Source organism: Nicotiana sylvestris, chromosome 12 (assembly GCF_000393655.2).
Source record: "Nicotiana sylvestris chromosome 12, ASM39365v2, whole genome shotgun sequence".
NCBI classification, from domain to species: domain Eukaryota; kingdom Viridiplantae; phylum Streptophyta; class Magnoliopsida; order Solanales; family Solanaceae; genus Nicotiana; species Nicotiana sylvestris.
In genome coordinates this window covers 147,477,841-147,495,987 of record NC_091068.1, presented here as the reverse complement: position 1 = coordinate 147,495,987, position 18,147 = coordinate 147,477,841, and the positions used below count along the sequence as shown (strand labels likewise).

Below are 18,147 nucleotides of genomic sequence, written 5' to 3'. Positions count from 1 at the left end.
GCACTTCCTAGTTTGAGTCATTGAAGTTTCGCCCCTAGGAGACACACTTCCTAGTCTAGGCATTTTAGGTTATATTTTTGTTTTAGGAGACACACTTCCTACATTAAAGTTTTACCCCTAGGAGATGCACTTTCTAGTTGGTTCATTCAATTTTCACCCTTAGGAGACGCACTTCGTAGTCTGGGTTTTTCAGGATATACTTTCGGGAGACGCACTTCCTAAATTGAGAGTTCAACCCTAGGAGACGCACTTCCTAGTATGAGTCATTGAAGTTTCACCCCTAGGAGACGCACTTCCTAGTCTGGGTTTTTTAGGATATACCTTTAGGAAACGCACTTCCTAAATTGAGAGTTCATCCCTAGGAGACACACTTCCTAGCTTGAGTCATCGGAGTTTCACCCCTAGGAGATGCACTTCCTAGTCTGGGTTTTTCAAGTTATTCTTTTAGGAGACGCACTTCCTAAATTGAGATTTCACCCCTAGGAGACGCACTTCCTAGTTTGGGTCATTTAAGTTCAGCCCTAAGAGACGCACTCCCTAGTTGGTTCATTCAAGTTTTACCCCTAGGAGACGCACTTCCTAGTCTGGGTTTTTCAGGATATACTTTCAGGAGACGCACTTTCTAAATTGAGAGTTCAACCCTAGGAGACGCACTTCCTAGTATGAGTAATTGAAGTTTCAGCCCTAGGAGATGCACTTCCTAGTCTAGGTTTTTTAGGATATACCTTTAGGAAATGCACTTCCTAAATTGAGATTTCATCCCTAGGAGACACACTTCCTAGTTTGAGTCATTGAAGTTCCACCCCTGGGAGATGCAATTCTTAGTTTGGGTCATTCAGGTTTTATTTTAGCAAACGCATTTGCTAGTCAAAGTTTCTTAGTTTTACTCATAGGAGACGTGTCTGGTCTTGATCCGAAAAGCTGAAGAAGATTGAACTAGCACCTACAACTAGCAAGCGTCAAGGTTCAAACCTAAAGTCTGCATGAAGAACCATTCAAGACTCAAGATCAAACTTCAGAAGACTTATAGATATGAATCTTGTAACTCATAGTTGACAGCTTAGTTAGTCTTTTTTATTTTTTGATTTTGATGTAATAACAGGACCACAGACCGGAACCTCGATGGAACGACATCTCAATCGGCTCTCCACCTTGGTATACTCCATCACTGTTCCTACTTCTGAACTACATGTGGCCTGATTCCTTTATATCCAAGGATATATAGGCAGCTCAGATACCAGGGCTCGGTCACATTCTCCTTTCTCTTAGTTTTTGGTCTCTCTAAATAAGGGTCGGGTCAAAAAACCTATCTCGTCGTTCTTTGTCTGAAAACTCTTCGTGTTTCCAGTTAAAGAGGGGCAGCTGTAGAAATGTGATTTTTGACCCTCCCCAAGATTTTATACATTTTAGTGTTAAATATTTTGTTTAGGTCTAATATCGCTACTTTAACTAATTTTGACTCTTTTATTTTATTTTGTCACAAAAATGATAATTACAAAAATATTTTCTTTTATTTAGCTTATTGATATTTTATCTGGTTACTTTTAGTTTATGTACATTTCATAAACAACAACAACAAACCCAGTTTGATCCCAACAGGTGGGGTCTGGGATATAAAAATAAAAATAGTACTTTATTTTTATCTTTATATAATCTTGAAAATACAAAAATATAGTTTCATGTTTTAATATAGTTTAGTTTAATTAATTAGAATTAGTTTTTGCATTGTGTAGTATTTTTATCTTATATTAAAGGGAGTTAACTAAGGTTTTGAACCACAATTTTAAGAGTCTTAGAGCCCAATTTTAGGATCCAATTCGGACTTAGCCCATAAATCCAAGCCCAATACCCAATACCCAATACCCATTAAGCTAACCCTAGTAGGGCTGCTTATCGGGTGGATTGGGCAGCTTTTTACTCTTAACGGTTTGGCTTAACAGTTATCGGCTTTTAAATGTATTAATCCGTTAGCCACCCGATAAGATATCGGACGGATTGGTATCGTTTTAGCTCTTATCGGGCGGTTTATCGGCCTAACGGCTAACATACATATTCACTAAATATCTCCCATTCTCCTCGTCTTAGAAATAATGAATTGCCATAAAAAAAACATTTCAGAGGCAATATGATGCATTCAATTTGCTTTGCCAGAGTTGGTCAAGTTCAGCTTAGCCAAATTTTGCTATAAGCCCCACTAGTTACTGCATATCAAACTTCAATTGATATGCAGTAAGTAAGTATTAATAGTTGATCATGTTAAATAGCTGCATTAATGAATAAATAAGTCCACAACAATACAAAGTATTAATAGTAAACAGTGTTGGATAAAACTGAGGAAACACTACAGAGACAAACTTCGTAACCAATCCAATAGTTCAACATTTAAGACCACTTACAGAAACAAAACTTTGCGCCCAACCATTTAACAAAAACCACTTCCATTCTGTGCCGAAAAAGTACTTAATACTACTACAAAATATCCGAGCAAGATGCTTTATTTTGAGGGGTACTGCAGAATGCTAAACATTAATGCAACTCCCAAAACTCAAGTGCCCGTTGTTGTTGTTCTCTCATAGTTGAAGTAAGCTTCTCGTCTTGCAACTCCAAAAGGTCCTCCTACATCACAAAAACCATTAAGATGCAAGAGCGTGTCAGGCACAAACAACAAATGTTCATTTATAACTCTGGAAATTTGGAATTGACATTCTAGAAATTATTCTACCAAGTACATGCCCAGATGACTAATAGAAAATGCAAATCACAGAAGTGAAGAAGCTTTAACCAGATATTGTTAGATAACCAAAATGGTTCTTCCGAATTAGACTTTTTGTGCTGTTTGCAACAAATATTTCTGACCAAAACCAGCACAACTGACTAATGGAAATGTAAAGCACAGAAATGAAGAGTTTTAGAAAAAGAATTGCTAATGAATAATCTTACCAAATATATTAACACTACACGTCAATTACGGAAGGGTCTTTTCCATTGTTGGCTAAATCTGGAAAAAAAAAATTAAAATAATGAATCATGCGATAAATAGAAGCATATCAACAACACTTATATACAACAAATATAGTAACAATATTATTACCTTGTTCAATCTGCTCGATTTTATCAAGATCTTCCTCAACACTAATGGGTTGTTTTAATTTTTCATTTCGAAGCCAATCTTGAAGACACACTAGAGCTTGCACCAATTTAGGAGTTAATGAACTCCTAAATGAATCAAGAAGACGTCCTCCCGTACTAAATGCACATTCGGATTCCACACTTGAAACCGGAACAACTAATATATCACGAGCCTTCTCCGCAAGAATAGAAATCTAGCTGAGTTCAATTTCCACCAAAGAAGAACATCAAATTCTTTAGTGTCATCCTAAGTTTCTTCACCTAAATATTTATCTAACTCTGTTCTAGTATCAACACCTCCACTCCCACTTTTATATTTTTTTATATCTTGCATGAGTGATTCTAAAAGTCCTATATTTTGGATGCTTGCTTGATTTCCAGAAAGCCCGGAAGTCGAAGTGTCCAATGAAGAACAATCTGAAGATGAAGCAAGCACAACACCTTTTGAGCTGGACTTTACATACTCACTGAATAATGAAGTCATGTATTTCGTTACTTCTGCTTGTATAGTTGCCCCCGGATCTACACCAAACATCTTTACAAGTGCAAAGCCAACTGATTCGATCTTGTATCGTGGATCCAAAATACATGAGATAAAAATTATCTTGTTCATTTTCCCTGGATCACCCCAATACTTATCAAATTTTTCTTTCATATTCTTTGCCATTTCACTTAAAACTATATCTTCATTTGCTATCAATTGCTTCAAATAGACAGCAACTGCTCAAATTTCAAGAAAATGAATATTCGATGTAACATAGCGTGATCTAGATATCTTCAAAGTAAGAAGATAGAATATTTCAAGAAACTTTGTAATTCTTTTTACATTATCTCAATCACTACTCAAAATTCACCTGTAGGAATTCCAACATCAATATAAGAATGCTCAAGATAATGTCTCAAGCCAATTTCACTAGAAGCATAATGTGAAAATGCACATTCAAATTCAATAGCTCTGCGCAACATCAAGTAGGTAGAATTCCATCTACTTGGAACATCTAAGCATGATGTTTTCTTAGAATTGAGTTGTTCAGCATCAAAACATTCTTGAAACCTCTTCAACCGTGCAGGAGACTGCCTAACATATCTCACTGCATGCCTAACACGTTCAATAGACACTGAAGATTCTTTTAAACCATCTTGGACCACAAGATTCATGATGTGAGCCATACATCTCACGTGAAGGTGAGTACCATTCATCAAATTAGTTCCCATTTTTGTTAATTATTTAGATAATTCTTTTACTGTCACATCATTTAAGCTTGCATTATCAACTGTGACAGTGAAGATCTTATTTATCCCCCACTCACGTAAGCACCTACCAATACCATTTGTCATATCTTCGCCTTTATGACTAACAATAGGACAAAAATTAATTATTCTCTTATGCATATTCCATTCACTATCAATCCAATGGGCAGTGATACACATGTAATTGATTCTTTGTATAGAAGTCCAAGTATTAGTGGTAATACATACTCTTTGTTTTGTTTCTATAAAAAACCTCTTCAACTTTTGCTTTTCTTCATTAAAAAGATCAAAACAATCCCTAGTTACAGTACTACGGGAAGGGATCCGAAAATAAGGTTGCGCCACTTTCACAAAGTCTCTATAACCTTCTTTCTCAACAAAGCTAAAAGGAAGCTCATCAACTATTACCATGCGACATAATGCCTTCCTACATTCTTCTTGTTCAAATTTCCAAGTAACAACAGCTACGTCACCCTGACTACCCCCCCGGAGCAGATTGAAATCCTAAATTTGATTGTTTTTTATTAACAATAGTAGGGCGTTTAGGACACTTAAGCATATGAGAAAGAAGTATCGACGTACCGTCTTTGGTCTTAAATACATACTCAATAAAGCAATAGTCACATTTTGCTTTTGTACTCCCTTCAGAAGTAATAATTTCTGTAAAATGATCCCACACAATAGACATTTTTCTCCTTTTTTTGGTTATATTTGACTCCATTGTTTGAGCTTGACTTGTTGCATTTGAATTAGAAGCCCCACTTTCACCCATCATTACCTTATCACTTTGTATATTTTCAGCCATGTATGAGTCACTGCAACAAGAAAAGAAAAGGAATGAGAATAAAAACATCAAGTTATAAGCAATACTAGCGCTTCGTTTGTATACAAAAGGTCACCAACATCTTGAGTATGTATTTTAGCAAACTATATAACCTGGCCCTGTGTGTTCTTTAGCTTATTTACAATTAAGTGCTAAGATTACTACGGGATTGAAAAGTAATTTGGACTGTGGATTGGACGTCATCAGGCCAGCTACCAAACCGTCATTTCTGAAAAATTAATTTGCCTTCCTGCAACTCTACATTAGTTCCTGCAAGGCTGTAAGTGTAAGATTACCATTTACCAATGACAAATTCCTTGTTGTTACACCGAGCACACACAATATACATGAGAAATCAAGCCTTTCTTACAAATACCATGTTATGAATCTATTTGCAATTAAAGACTTCAAGCATTCACAAGAATACATTTTTTTTTGGACAAACGAATACTCTAGTTATAGTATTTTACATCACTTCCCTTAGATATATAAACAAAATGTTCTAGTAACTGGGACATAATTTGTCATAAAATGCAAAATTTTGATTCAGCTCTCATAGACGGTTACCTTCAAGTTTACTAAAAGCATCTGCTGGACTTCTTCCACCTACCAGAGACAACAAAAAGTATTTGTAATTCAGAAGGCATATAAAAGAATAACCGTGTGCAATAATCTTAGAAAAAGATGATAGAGGAGATCATTTTCATCCATAATTATATGATCAGAAGATTATATGATAGAATAAACAACTGCTTAGTGAGTATACGATCAATATAAAGAAATATATGGCTACGAACCTGAACCATGATATACATAACCAATGATCAGCAATGCACCCTGAAATTTACACAAGTGATCAAATTAATGGCTATTATTGGATTGGGTAATAAGATCCAAAAATTAAGAAAACAACGACTGGCACAACATCAAATAGCAACATTTTATAAACATTTAGAAGAGTAGCACTGAAAAGGAAAAGGAGATTGCCTAAGCAATAACAAAAATGAGCTCTCCTTTGTGGTAAAGAGGTCCATGAATGGAATGATAAATAGCATGCCGATTCAACGAGTGTGGAAACAGAGATATATATGTGGAATAACTTATATCTAAGTAAAATAGATGTATTTCCAACTTATCGACAGGTAAGGTAGCATCTAGTTTGAAATGACATTAAGCATAGGAGATTGAGAACACTATGCCAATTAAATCAAATGTCTTTGAACCTGTAACTGACCCATTAAATATACTAAACTCCCCTCCCACCTCTTTGCTTATCCTTGCATTACTCTACGTAAAACTCTTCCATCTTTTCTCATCCATCAATATCTCAAACAAATCTTTCGCCCTACAACTAAACTTCTCCGTCATCGTAATCGTCCTAAACCCTTCCTTCTTCTTCTCTTTCTTCACCACACCCTTTACCTTCTCATCCACAACAACTGGAGCCGGAGCGGGGGCCAGAGAGACAACATTTCAACAACAAATAGTGAGAAAAAACTATAAATTGAAAAGAAAAAAATGACTAGCAAACTCCTGATAATGTTGATTTTGATGGGAATCATAAGTAAGAGTACCTGGATAAGAAGATAAGAAGCCGCAAGAGGGAGAGGCGAGACGAAGAGAATGAGACTGGTGCCTGGTGGAAGTTGACGACGACGAGGACTGGTGGGCGGTGGCTGCTGGTTTAGGCGTTAGGGTTGGGTTTCTGTGATTTTGTCTTTTGATTATTTAGGAATTAGGAGTGCGTTAGTTTTAGTCTTAGAAAAAGATAGACTATAGACTATAGAGACAGAACAAAGATGGGTTTGTTTTTGATTATTCAAGTTCAAGTTTTTTTATTATATTTAATATATATAAATAAAAATAAATTATATATATATATATATATATATTTATATTCTTAACGGGTTAACGGATTATTCGTTAAGAAAATTGAATAATCCGCCCCCAAACCGATAAGCCGTTAATAAAAAAATTTAATCCATTCCCCGTCCGTTAAGCCGTTAAGTCGTTACCAGTAAGCCATTAAGCTTCGGTTCGGTTCGGTTTTCGATTTCGGATCGGTTTTGAACAGCCCTAAACCCTAGGGACCCTTCTAGACTCTTCTTCTGAACAAAATAACCAACTCTAGAGAACCTAATACAAACTAGTCATTTTTCATCAAAGAGAACCCCCCCCCCCCCTGAACTTCTTCTCCTCCATTCAAACAACAAACCTCACCAACGACCACCCCTGAACCTCACGCTAACTACCCAACGACTACACCTAAAACCAGCGACCATCTCTGACCCCATTGCCGCTTCGTCTCCTCCACACCCTTCAAGCAACGACTGCTGCTTCTTCACACCTCTCGTCCCTCCTCCAAAATCACCGGCACCCCTTCTTCACCAAAAAATTGGCCACACCCAGTTCGGAAATACCGACCAACGACAACCCCTTCTTCTTAAAAACCATTAGCATCCCTTCTGCAATAACTTTGTGTATATATATAGCTACATACTCTATACAGATTTACACACTGAAAATGAGCAGAAATTCACGAGAGTCGAAACAGTCGAAACACTGAATCTCTATTTCTAGTTTGAAGCATTTTCGTCCAAGTTCGAGTTTGGGTTTCAAGCTGTCTGTTTGCAAATTCGAGGTGCCGATTCAAGGTTCGTTGTTGAATTTTGTCGCGTTTTCGGCGAGTTTCAAGGTCTGGATCGTAGTTCCATTTGAGGTTTCCACTTTTGGTCCAGTTAACAGTGATTGATTCCGTTTTTGTATGAAGGTTCAATGTAAGACTTACTTCTTTCATTTTGTTTTGTTCTGATTATATTGTTTATGACTACGTATTTTGTTCCTTGTGAAACCTGTGTGAAGGAGTTGTGTCTTCTTCGATTATTTGTTCTTATTTGGTTGTAGAATTTCATTATTAGTTTAAGTAGTAAATTTCTTACCCATGTGATTATAGATGTACATGGTTACTGTATTAAAATTCTTTTGATAAGTTAGTGACCTCACACTAAAACTACTTAAGCTCAAGGCAAAAATAGACTTACCACTTTGGTTATTTTCAACATGTGCTGTCATTTTTTTTATTCAAAACCATATTGATTATTTAGTGTAAGTGATTAAGGTGCAACAAAAGTTGTAAAGTTTAGGAAGAAACAAATAATTCATGAACATCGTAGCTTACTTTAGGCGCAACTTAATCTATTATCGTGATTGTGTACATGTTTGCGTGACATAATTAATATTCTTTTAAAATAAATCGAGGTATGCATTCGCGCAACTTTGTCCAACCTTTCTTAATAATAATAACACGTGATTAATTGTGGACACGTATGCGTGACATGATTCTTGACGTGCCAAATGAAATGAGTACATGTACGTGTGACTCGTTTTTCTAGATAACTCCCTATTTTGAAATAGTTAAGCAAATAAAAGCGATAAGCGGTGAATGCACATAGTTTTTAAAATAAGTAATTAGACAATTTAATTAAGTCAGGTATAACTAATGAGACCGTGCTAAAACCACGGAACTCGGGAATGCCTAACACCTTCTCCCGGGTTAACAAAATTCCTTACCCGGATTTTTATGTTTCGCGGACTGTAAAACAGAGTCAAACTTCCTCGATTCAGGATTTTAAACCGGTGACTTGGGACACCATAAATTATCTCAAGTGACGACTCTGAATTTGAATAAATAATCCCGTTTTGATTATGTCACTTAAACTGAAAAAACTCCCTTATATTCCCTTTCGGGTAGATAAAGGAGGTGTGACACTTGGCCGGAAAATTCCATCTCCGCGTGAACTTTATCCTCTTTTTTGCTAGTTAGTCACATATAATGATACAAATATATTGTATTTTTGTATAAATACATTTTTCTTTCGCCTGTATTTATGTATTTCGAAGGTCTTTGAATACAACAGAATATCACTTTTTGTTTTTATTTTTTTATTTGAATACAGTGAATTGAATATAATGTATAATAGTGAATAATGAATATTTGTGAATTGACTACAATATATACAATCGAATTGAATAGAATGATATACACATTATTTTTTTATTTTTTGTTATTTGAATACAACTTAATTCAATATAGTAAAATTGAATACAATTCAATATTGCGCTTTCCGTTTTTAAACACCCGTAATCACTTTTTTAGGGCGGATTACCTGTTTCTGGATTCTGATGTGCCAGCCATTTTCGAAGAACTCCTCGAGTTAAATCTCATTGAGCTTCCGGAGATGAAGTGACCAAATGAAACTAGGAAAATAAATGACCCAAATTACTGCAAATACCATTGACTTGTGAGCCACTCTCTAGAGAAGTGCTTTGTCTTCAAGGACAAAGTCATGGACTTGGCTCGCGAAAAGAAGATCGTGCTTGAAGATGAGAAAGAAAGCGCAAACAAATCTCTATCACCTTTGGCTCATTCAGTTCAGATGAATTATGTAGTTCTAAAGAAAGTAAAGATGAAGAATTACTAGAGAATGACAAAGTTGATGATGATCAACTTGATGATGATGAAGGTTGGACGTTAGTGACTCGTCGTAGGCGCCACAAAAGGAGCCAACAAAAAGAATCAATAGAACAACCAACAAGGAAGAATATGGTAAAAAGACCAACGAAAAAGAAACTGGTTAGGCATTTGAAGAAAGCAAGAGTAGAGATGCACCACCTTCAAAAACCACGACATACAATGACCTTGGAGGATTTCTTGCCATCTTGGTTCCGCATGAAGATTTCCCGTGATGGTATTGAGGCCTCTTGTTGCAATGCTGATAAAGGGAAAGAAAAGAGTGCTGACCTACCATTGGTACCATCTTCGAAAAAGCTCATCGAGTCCACTCCTCAAGAAGTTAATGTGTGTGAGGAAAAAGTTACGTTCACAAATGACGATCTTCTGCTAGGTGATACTCTTCATAACCGCCCATTATACCTGGTTGGCTATATGCATGATGAAAGGGTAAATCAAATTCTGATTGATGGAGGATCCTCAGTAAACATCTTGCCAATTCACACTGTGAAAGAACTTTGTATTCCCATGAACGAACTCTCGGAAAGTTGTGTGATGATTCAAGGATTCAACCAAGGGAGGCAAAGAGCCGTAGGCGCGATCAGGCTCGAAATCACCATTGAAGATATGCAATCAAGTGCATGGCTACATGTGATCGATGCAAAGACTTCATACAACATCTTGCTTGGAAGCCTTGGATACATGAGAAAAAAGTTGTTCCATCTACCTACCATCAATGTCTAAAATACTACGAGGGTGAAGTCGAGAAGAAGATAGTTACTGATAATGTGACAGTCACCGAGGCTGAGTCACACTTCGCTAATGCAAAGTTCTACTTGAAGAATCACATTGTGAAGGAGCTAAAAGCTGATGATGGCATAAAAAGCAAGAATGATGAGCCCACAACTAAAAGAGTAGAGGTGACTACTGGTGAAGCCAAAGCTATTACAGAAGAGGTACAACCCAACGCGAATAAATCTTATAGAGGTAATATTACATCTTATGGCAAGAAAGTAAGTTGTGCGCTCCATTATGTCCCTAAAAGGAAGAAATATGAAGGTGAATCATCTAATCTCCAAGCTAACATCCTAAAGGAGTTAACTCTTTCGATCAAACAAATTGAGGCAGTAAAGTTGTCGCCAATGCCGCTTGCAGGGTTTGTGGCCCAAAATCATTTTCAGAATGTGGCACTCCCTACAAAGCGAACATATGAAGGTTTTCATCCTAACAGTTACAGGCTATTTGCAAAAGCTGGATACAATCCTAATGAGCCATCAAAGTTAGGGAAGCTACCATCAAAAGCTGCGACGAGATAACCACGTGAAGGTTTGGGATACAAGCAACCGTCATCAGTGCACATCTCAATAAGAAGGGTGAGTAGCAATTACATCATTGTAAAAAACGAATATGCCACTTCTAACAGGCCTTCTGTCTTTGACTGAATTGGAAAATCAACTGTGAGAACTTCCGTATTTGAGAGATTGGGTCCATTAAAGAAGGGGAACAAGTTCCAGAGAAATTTTCAAAGCATAAGAATACCTGATCCTCCCAAAATCCAAAAGATCTCTAATAATTTCAAAGTTTGGTTCCTTCAAGAATGAGGAGACAAACAAAACTTGTGGTTTCATGTAAAGAAGTACTAAAGGTGAAGCCATATACTATGGTCTACACTAAGAAGCGTGACGAAGATGAAGAAAGTGTAGGTTCTTCGCATCATGTCACTATACAAGGCGAGAATGGTGTTTCGTCTTCGATGGAGGATAATGTAAGAGGATGTTTCACTGTGTTATCACATATCCTTTAACGATGGGGACCCTCAAGAAGATGAAGATGCGAAATATGCTCCACCTGAACTTGAAGAAGGAGTGAAGACGATAGTTGATGCCTCAAAAGAAGTTAACCTTCGCACCGATGAAAAACTAAGATCCACCTACCTAAGTGCTTTACTGGAAGTTGATGAAGAAAGCACTTATATTGAGTTACTCAAGGAGTTCAGGGATGTTTTTTCTTGGAGTTACAAAGAGATGCCTAGCTTGGACCCAAAAGTAGCAGTCCATCACCTTGCAGTCAAAAATGGTGCTCGTCCTGTTAAGCAAGCTCAGAGGCATTTTAGGCCGGACTTGGTTCCCCTAATTGAAACTAAAGTTAACAAACTCATTGAAGCTGGATTTATTTGAGAAGTTAAATACCCAACATGGGTTTCAAGTATTGTCCCTAAAAGGAAAAAGAATGGCCAGATTCGAGTATGCGTTGACTTCAGGGATCTCAACAATGTGTGTCCCAAAGATGAATTCCCGCTTCCTATTCCAGAGCTGATGATCGATGCTACTATTGGTTACGAGGCAATGTCTTTCATAGACGGTTCATCGGGCTATAACCAAATTCTCATGGTACCAAAAGATGAAGAGATTACTGTATTCCGTACCCCCAAGGGTATTTATTGCTACAAGGTAATGCATTTTGGCTTGTAGAATGTTGGGCTACTTACCAAAGTGCTATGGAGAATATCTTTGACGATCTTCTCCACAAGAATATCGAATGCTACGACTTGGTGGTAAAATCAAGAGAGAAGGGCGACCACTTGAAAGACTTGAGAATGATTTTTTGAGTTGCTCTAGAGGTACCAACTTAGGATGAATCCATTGAAATGTGCCTTTGGAGTTACTTCCGGGAAGTTCCTTGGTTTCATTGTTCGACATCGAGGGATTGAAATTGATCAAGCCAAAATAGATGCAATCTTGAAAATGTCTGAACCTCGGGATATTCACGACTTGAAAAGTCTGCAAGGAAAGTTAGCATACCTTAGGAGATTCATCTCAAACCTAGCTGGGAGGTGCCAACCATTCAGTCACCTTATGAAGAAAGGTGTCCCTTTCAAATGGGACCAAATGTGTAGCAACGCCTTTGAGAGCATTAAATCCTACTTGATGAAGCCTCCAGTGTTGGCAGCTCCTATACTTGGAAAGTTGTTGATACTATACATTTCAGCATAAGAAAGGTCTGTTGGAGCGTCGTTGGCCCAAGAAATAGTGAAGGGAAAGAAAACTCCTTTTACTACTTGAGTAGGATGATGACACCAAACGAGCTAAATTATTCGCCAATTAAAAAGTTGTGTTTGGCGCTAGTCTTCTCAATTCAAAAGTTGAAGTACTACTTTCAAGCTCATGTTGTCCGTCTTGTTCCTAAGGCAAATCCTATCAAGTTCATGATGTCAAAACCTGTTCGTAATGATCGACTAGCGAGATGGTACCTCCAATTTCAACAATTCGAGATTTTGTACATCCCTCAGAAGGCTGTAAAAGGACAAGCATTGGCAGACTTCTTCACAGATCATACGATACCTGATGACTGGGAGCTAACTGACGAACTACCTGATGAAGATGCAATGGTCATTGAAGTTCAACCTCCATGGAATATATACTTTGATGGTGCTTCACAACATGGATGAGCTGGTGCTGGCGTAGTATTTGTCACTTCCCAAGGTATAGTCTTGCCCTACTTCTTCACCGTGACACAACTTTATTTCAACAATGTTACTGAGTATCAAGCATTAATACTTAGGCTTGAAATGGCCGTGGATATGAAGCGATTGCAATTGCAAGTCTTTGGTGACTCCCAGTTGGTGGTCAATCAGCTTTTGGGTAGTTACGGGGTCAAGAAGCCTGAACTACGCCCATATTATGATTAAGCTAAAAAAATTAATGGGGCGGCTCGATGATGTGAATATTTAGCATGTGCCAAGGAAAGAAAATAAGAAGGTGGATGCTTTAGCTGCCCTAGCTTCATCGTTAACCCTGCTTGATCAAGCACAAGTTACTGTTTACCAAAAATGGATAGTACCGCTGTCAAATGAGGTTGAAGGTGAACAAAATGAACTTAATCATCGTGTCACTATTTCTGAAGTCGATAAAGAAGAATGGAGACAACCCATTATCGATTACTTATGCTATGGGATGCTTCCAGAAAATTCGCGGAGAATAACTGAAATCTGTCATCGTGCACCTCGCTTCCTTTACTACAAAGATACCCTATATAGAAGATCATTCGAGGGAGTACTCTTGCGATGCTTAGGGGAAGATGAAGCACTCCAAGTTTTGCAAGAAGTGCATTCTGGGTATGTGGGTCATAGCAGTCTGGACCAAAGCTCCACTTTCATATAAAAAGGATGGGATATTATTGGCCAACGATGATAAAAGATTGCTTGGACTATGCTCGAAGATGCAATGCTTGTCAATTCCATGCAAATTTTATTCATCAACCTCCTGAAGTGTTGCACCCAACTATGGCATCCTGGCCGTTTGATGCTTGGGGATTGGATGTTGTTGGACCACTGCCAAATTACTCTGGTGGGCACCTATACATCCTGGCTGCAACCGACTACTTCTCAAAATGGGCTGAAGTAGTTGCTCTTAAGGAAGTAAAGAAGGAAAATATTGCAAGTTTCATTCGAGTAAACATTATTTATCATTTTGGCATTCTTCGCACATAATAGTGGATAATGGAAAGTCATTCGATAATAGGTTGATGAACAAGATTTGTGATCTCTTTGGCTTCAAGCAATGTAACTCTTCGATGTACAATGCTGCCGCCAATGGTCTAGCTGAGGTATTCACCAAAACTCTATGCAATTTGCTAAAGAAAGTCGTCTCTAAATCCAAACGAGATTGGAATGACCGTATGGAAGAAGCTCTATGGGCATAGAGGACGACTCACCGCATGCCAACACAAGCGACTCCTTATTCAGTCGTTTATGGAGTCGAAGCCGTCTTGCCACTTGAGCATCAAATACCTTCATTATGACTGGCTATTCAAGAAGAGATCACTAATGAAGAAAATGCTCAACTTAGATTAGCATAGTTGGAGGCTCTTGATGAGAGGAGGTTGGAAGCTCAACAGAGTCTTGAATGTTATCAAGCTCGATTGTCACGCGCCTTCAATAAAAGAGTTCCCCTGATATCCTTTCAAGTAGGAGATCAAGTCCTTGTTGTACGAAGACCCATAATTACTTTCTATAAACCTATAGGGAAGTTCACTTCAAAATGGGATGGGCCATATGTCGTATAAGAAGCTTACTAAAGTGGGGCTTACAAGTTGGTTGATGCAAATGGAATGAGAATCAGCCCTATAAATGGCATATTTTTAAAGAAGTATTATCCTTGAAGCTGCAACGCTCCTTGACGCATGAGCCTAAACTGCATGTTTCTACACTTCTAGCTCGCATGAGTCTAAATTGTGTACGGCCCCACAGAAAAAAGAGTCCACTAGGTTGAAAACTTCGAAAGAGGCGTCCTAGGAAAAAGTTAGGACATACAGAAAAAAATTAAAAATTAAAAAAAATAAATTAAAAAAAATCACCCAGTATGAACTACGGTATGACTTGATGCTCTTCACCGAGGTACGTAGGTAGCTTAAAGTTTCATTCTAAGTTTAGTCGCATAAGCTCAAAAGATACATATTGCCCCAATTGTTTTTTGAATGAAGTTCGAAGGAATGTAAGATCAAGCTGAAATGTCATCCTCCTCTTGAACTTTGATCTCATTTGATTTAAAGGGGGAAACCCTCTATGGTAAATTGATATCTTCAATGGGCCGATTTTAGAAGGATGTCAAGTATTTTCATTGAAGTTCAGGGATTCTCTATGTCTTCAGGTTCGCCGAACCTTCAAGTTTATTGGTCTCCAAGTCTGCCCTCTGCCTTAAAAAAAGGGAAGTGAAGAGAGGCGTCAAAATGAAACACAAGTATAAAGAAAAGATTGCTTGGCACAATGTTTCAAATTCAGTGAGACTTGAACCCAAGATAATTGTGAGAATATAGCTCTTAAATTTCGATTGATGGCAAGTAAGACATCTTCCGATCTCGAGGCTTCTATACCAAGATACAAAAGTTTTGGTGAAGTCGCGATTAAGAATTCTATATGTGATTAAGAATTTTTTTTCTTTCTCCTATATGGCATTGTGGGATTTAATCTTCTATATGTTGATATGGATTTAGCCGTCTATATGTTGATATGAATTTATCTGTCTATATAGCAATGTGGATTTGGCCATCTATATAGTGATGTGGAGTCCTCCGTCTATATGCTGGTGTGGATTTGTCCATCTATATGGTGATGAGGATTCGTCCGTTTATATGTTGGTATGGATTTATCCGTCTATATGCTGACGCATCTATATGGTGATGGGGATTTGTCTGTCTATATGTTAGTATGAATTAATCTGTCTATATGGTGATGTGGATTTGTCCGTCTATATGGTGATGTGGATTTGTCCGTCTATAATTGTTATGGATTTATCCATCTATAAGTTGTTGCAAATTGATTTGCCTATGAGTTGTTGCAATATCCACCCGCCTATAAATTGTTGTGGATTTAACCATCTATACGTTGTTGCGGATTTATCTTTCGATGGGACGTCATGGAGTTGCTCGTCGACTTAGCACTTGATTACCCTTCTTGTTTGACCTACAAAAAAATGACAAAAGAAGAAAAGCACCAGAAAAGAAGAAGAAATTACCTTCACGTCAATGCTTCCGAGTCCGCACAACTAGACTCAATATGACTTGCAAATATTACGAATTGATAGTAAACAAATACGATGGTGGAGTTTATATAGATCTCAAAGGTGGCTGCTGAAATGTGAAAGTGTCGATGTGGGATGATTGTTGTAATCAAATCCTAGTTGGTCTCAATTAATTAATAACGGTGGCCAAGTCCATGTTTGAATTGGATTCAATCTTCTTATTATGCAGCGAGTTATGTCTCTTCCTATATCCAATAATGGGATGGAATTTCTATAGGACAAGGCTAGGGGGGACCCACAATATAAGGTTATTAAAAGAATAACATGGATGTTCATACTCTTAAGTACTTGTTATGTTAGGAAATCATATTAGATAACACGGCGCCAAATATTTTGACAACCGTGGAGTTAATCCATTTCTTACACATTTGCAACTAATGTTTGCACAGATTACTGATAATTCCAAAAGAAAAAGTATCAAATTAATACTTCAAATCAAGTCTTTTATGAATTTAAATACTCCGATAAGTCTTGAAATAGGGGCATTTGTAGACAATTAAAATTTTATTGAATTTAAATCCATAATGAAATTTGGATTTTATCTCAATTAAATGTATTTTAGGCCAAATAAATATTGGGGGCTAATATGATTGAATTAATTATATAAGTCCAATATATATGGGTTAAATAAATAGGTCCAAATCCATTGGGTTAGCCCATTTACTTGGGCTAAAGTGATGAGCCCACTTCATTAAGCCCAAGTTCATCTACCTAGAGGTCCAGTTTGGTGTCACGTGTCAAATGATGTGGCATGCCAAGTCAAACAGAAGAGCCAATGGGATCATGTCATGTGTCAAAATGACAAGGCATGCCAAGTCACATTAAAAGGCTAATGAAATCGCATCGCGTGTGCAAGTGACATGTTCTGGCCAATCAAATGCGGCCATATCACACTTCAATTTGATTGGACGGAAAGAGTTTGTTCTTGTCACAACTCATCCCTTCCACAACTATAAATATGGGTCTTCATAACTCAGAAAAGACACCAGAAGTTATAACAAGAAGCAAGAAAGAGCTCGTGGATCAAACGCTGCAAATTCCTCCACAAGTTTCAAGCTTCAAGCAATCAAGTTCAAGCTCAAGAACGAAGACCAAATCAAGTTCAAGCTCAAGAACGAAGAACAAATCAAGGTCAAGTTCCAGCAATCAAGCTCAAGCTCAAGAACAAGATCATCGTTCGTGGAAACAAACATAGATTCAAGATCAAGCTCAAAAGCCCTTGAATTTATTTACTATTGAAAAGAAGAATCAGAGGATTCATAGAGATTGTACACTCATATTATTTGAAATCAAATACTACGATTGGTGCGATATTTTTTGGTTTTGATTTTATTTTCTTGACGCAATTTATTGTCTACAGAACCAAAGCTTGATCTTGAGAAGTTTCAAGAGATATATTGGAAGGACCATTCTAGAAAATGTCCTGATCTTTCAGTGATAGCGCGTGATGTACCTGGTATTCTTATTACCACTGTAGCATCGAAATCAACATTTACCATTGGTGAGCGTGTTCTGACAAAGTACAGAAATTGTATCCATCATGAAAATGTCCAAACACTTTTTACTACTCGAAATTGGTTGCACGAATTTTCCCAAACCCAAACTGGTAATTTTTTGATATGAATTTGAATATTATTAGTTTTTAAATTTTTATTATTCTTCATTTTTAACTAATTAATATTGCATATAGATTGTAGATGTAGTTGAAAGTAGAAATGTTAAGACAACCTTGTCACACGCGGATTCAAATGTGTTTGAAGAAACTGATGTATTGGATATCCCATAAGCGTAATGGAAGTTCTCTTGAATTGTTTGTTTTGAAGCTTTGACTTTTAGTGAATGAAATATAATTTTGT

General features: G+C 37.3%; 2 protein-coding genes across 2 annotated transcripts; one reads left to right on the top strand and one right to left on the bottom strand.

The window, feature by feature from the left end:
- Positions 1–2,526: 2,526 nt before the first annotated feature.
- Positions 2,527–4,344, bottom strand: LOC104218818 (zinc finger BED domain-containing protein RICESLEEPER 2-like). The gene is made up of 6 exons (XM_070164634.1): positions 3,984–4,344; positions 3,500–3,849; positions 3,092–3,323; positions 2,970–2,998; positions 2,734–2,874; positions 2,527–2,616 (listed from the first exon to the last, which is right to left on the bottom strand). The coding sequence occupies exons 1-6, from the start codon at positions 4,342–4,344 to the stop codon at positions 2,527–2,529; spliced, it is 1,203 nt and encodes a 400-aa protein (XP_070020735.1).
- An 8,439-nt stretch (positions 4,345–12,783) lies between these two features.
- On the top strand, positions 12,784–13,161 carry LOC138883915 (uncharacterized). The gene has a single exon (XM_070164633.1). The coding sequence runs from the start codon at positions 12,784–12,786 to the stop codon at positions 13,159–13,161; it is 378 nt and encodes a 125-aa protein (XP_070020734.1).
- Positions 13,162–18,147: the final 4,986 nt, after the last annotated feature.

Coding starts and splice junctions, on each gene's coding strand:
- LOC138883915 (XM_070164633.1), top strand. CDS start 12,784: ATGACACCAAACGAGCTAAATTATTCGCCAATTAAAAAGTTGTGTTTG.
- LOC104218818 (XM_070164634.1), bottom strand. CDS start 4,344: ATGGGAACTAATTTGATGAATGGTACTCACCTTCACGTGAGATGTATG. Junction 3,850..3,983: donor TGATGTTGGAATTCCTACAG/GTGAATTTTGAG, acceptor AAATTTGAGCAG/TTGCTGTCTATTTGAAGCAA. Junction 2,875..2,969: donor ACAATGGAAAAGACCCTTCC/GTAATTGACGTG, acceptor CATTTCCATTAG/TCAGTTGTGCTGGTTTTGGT.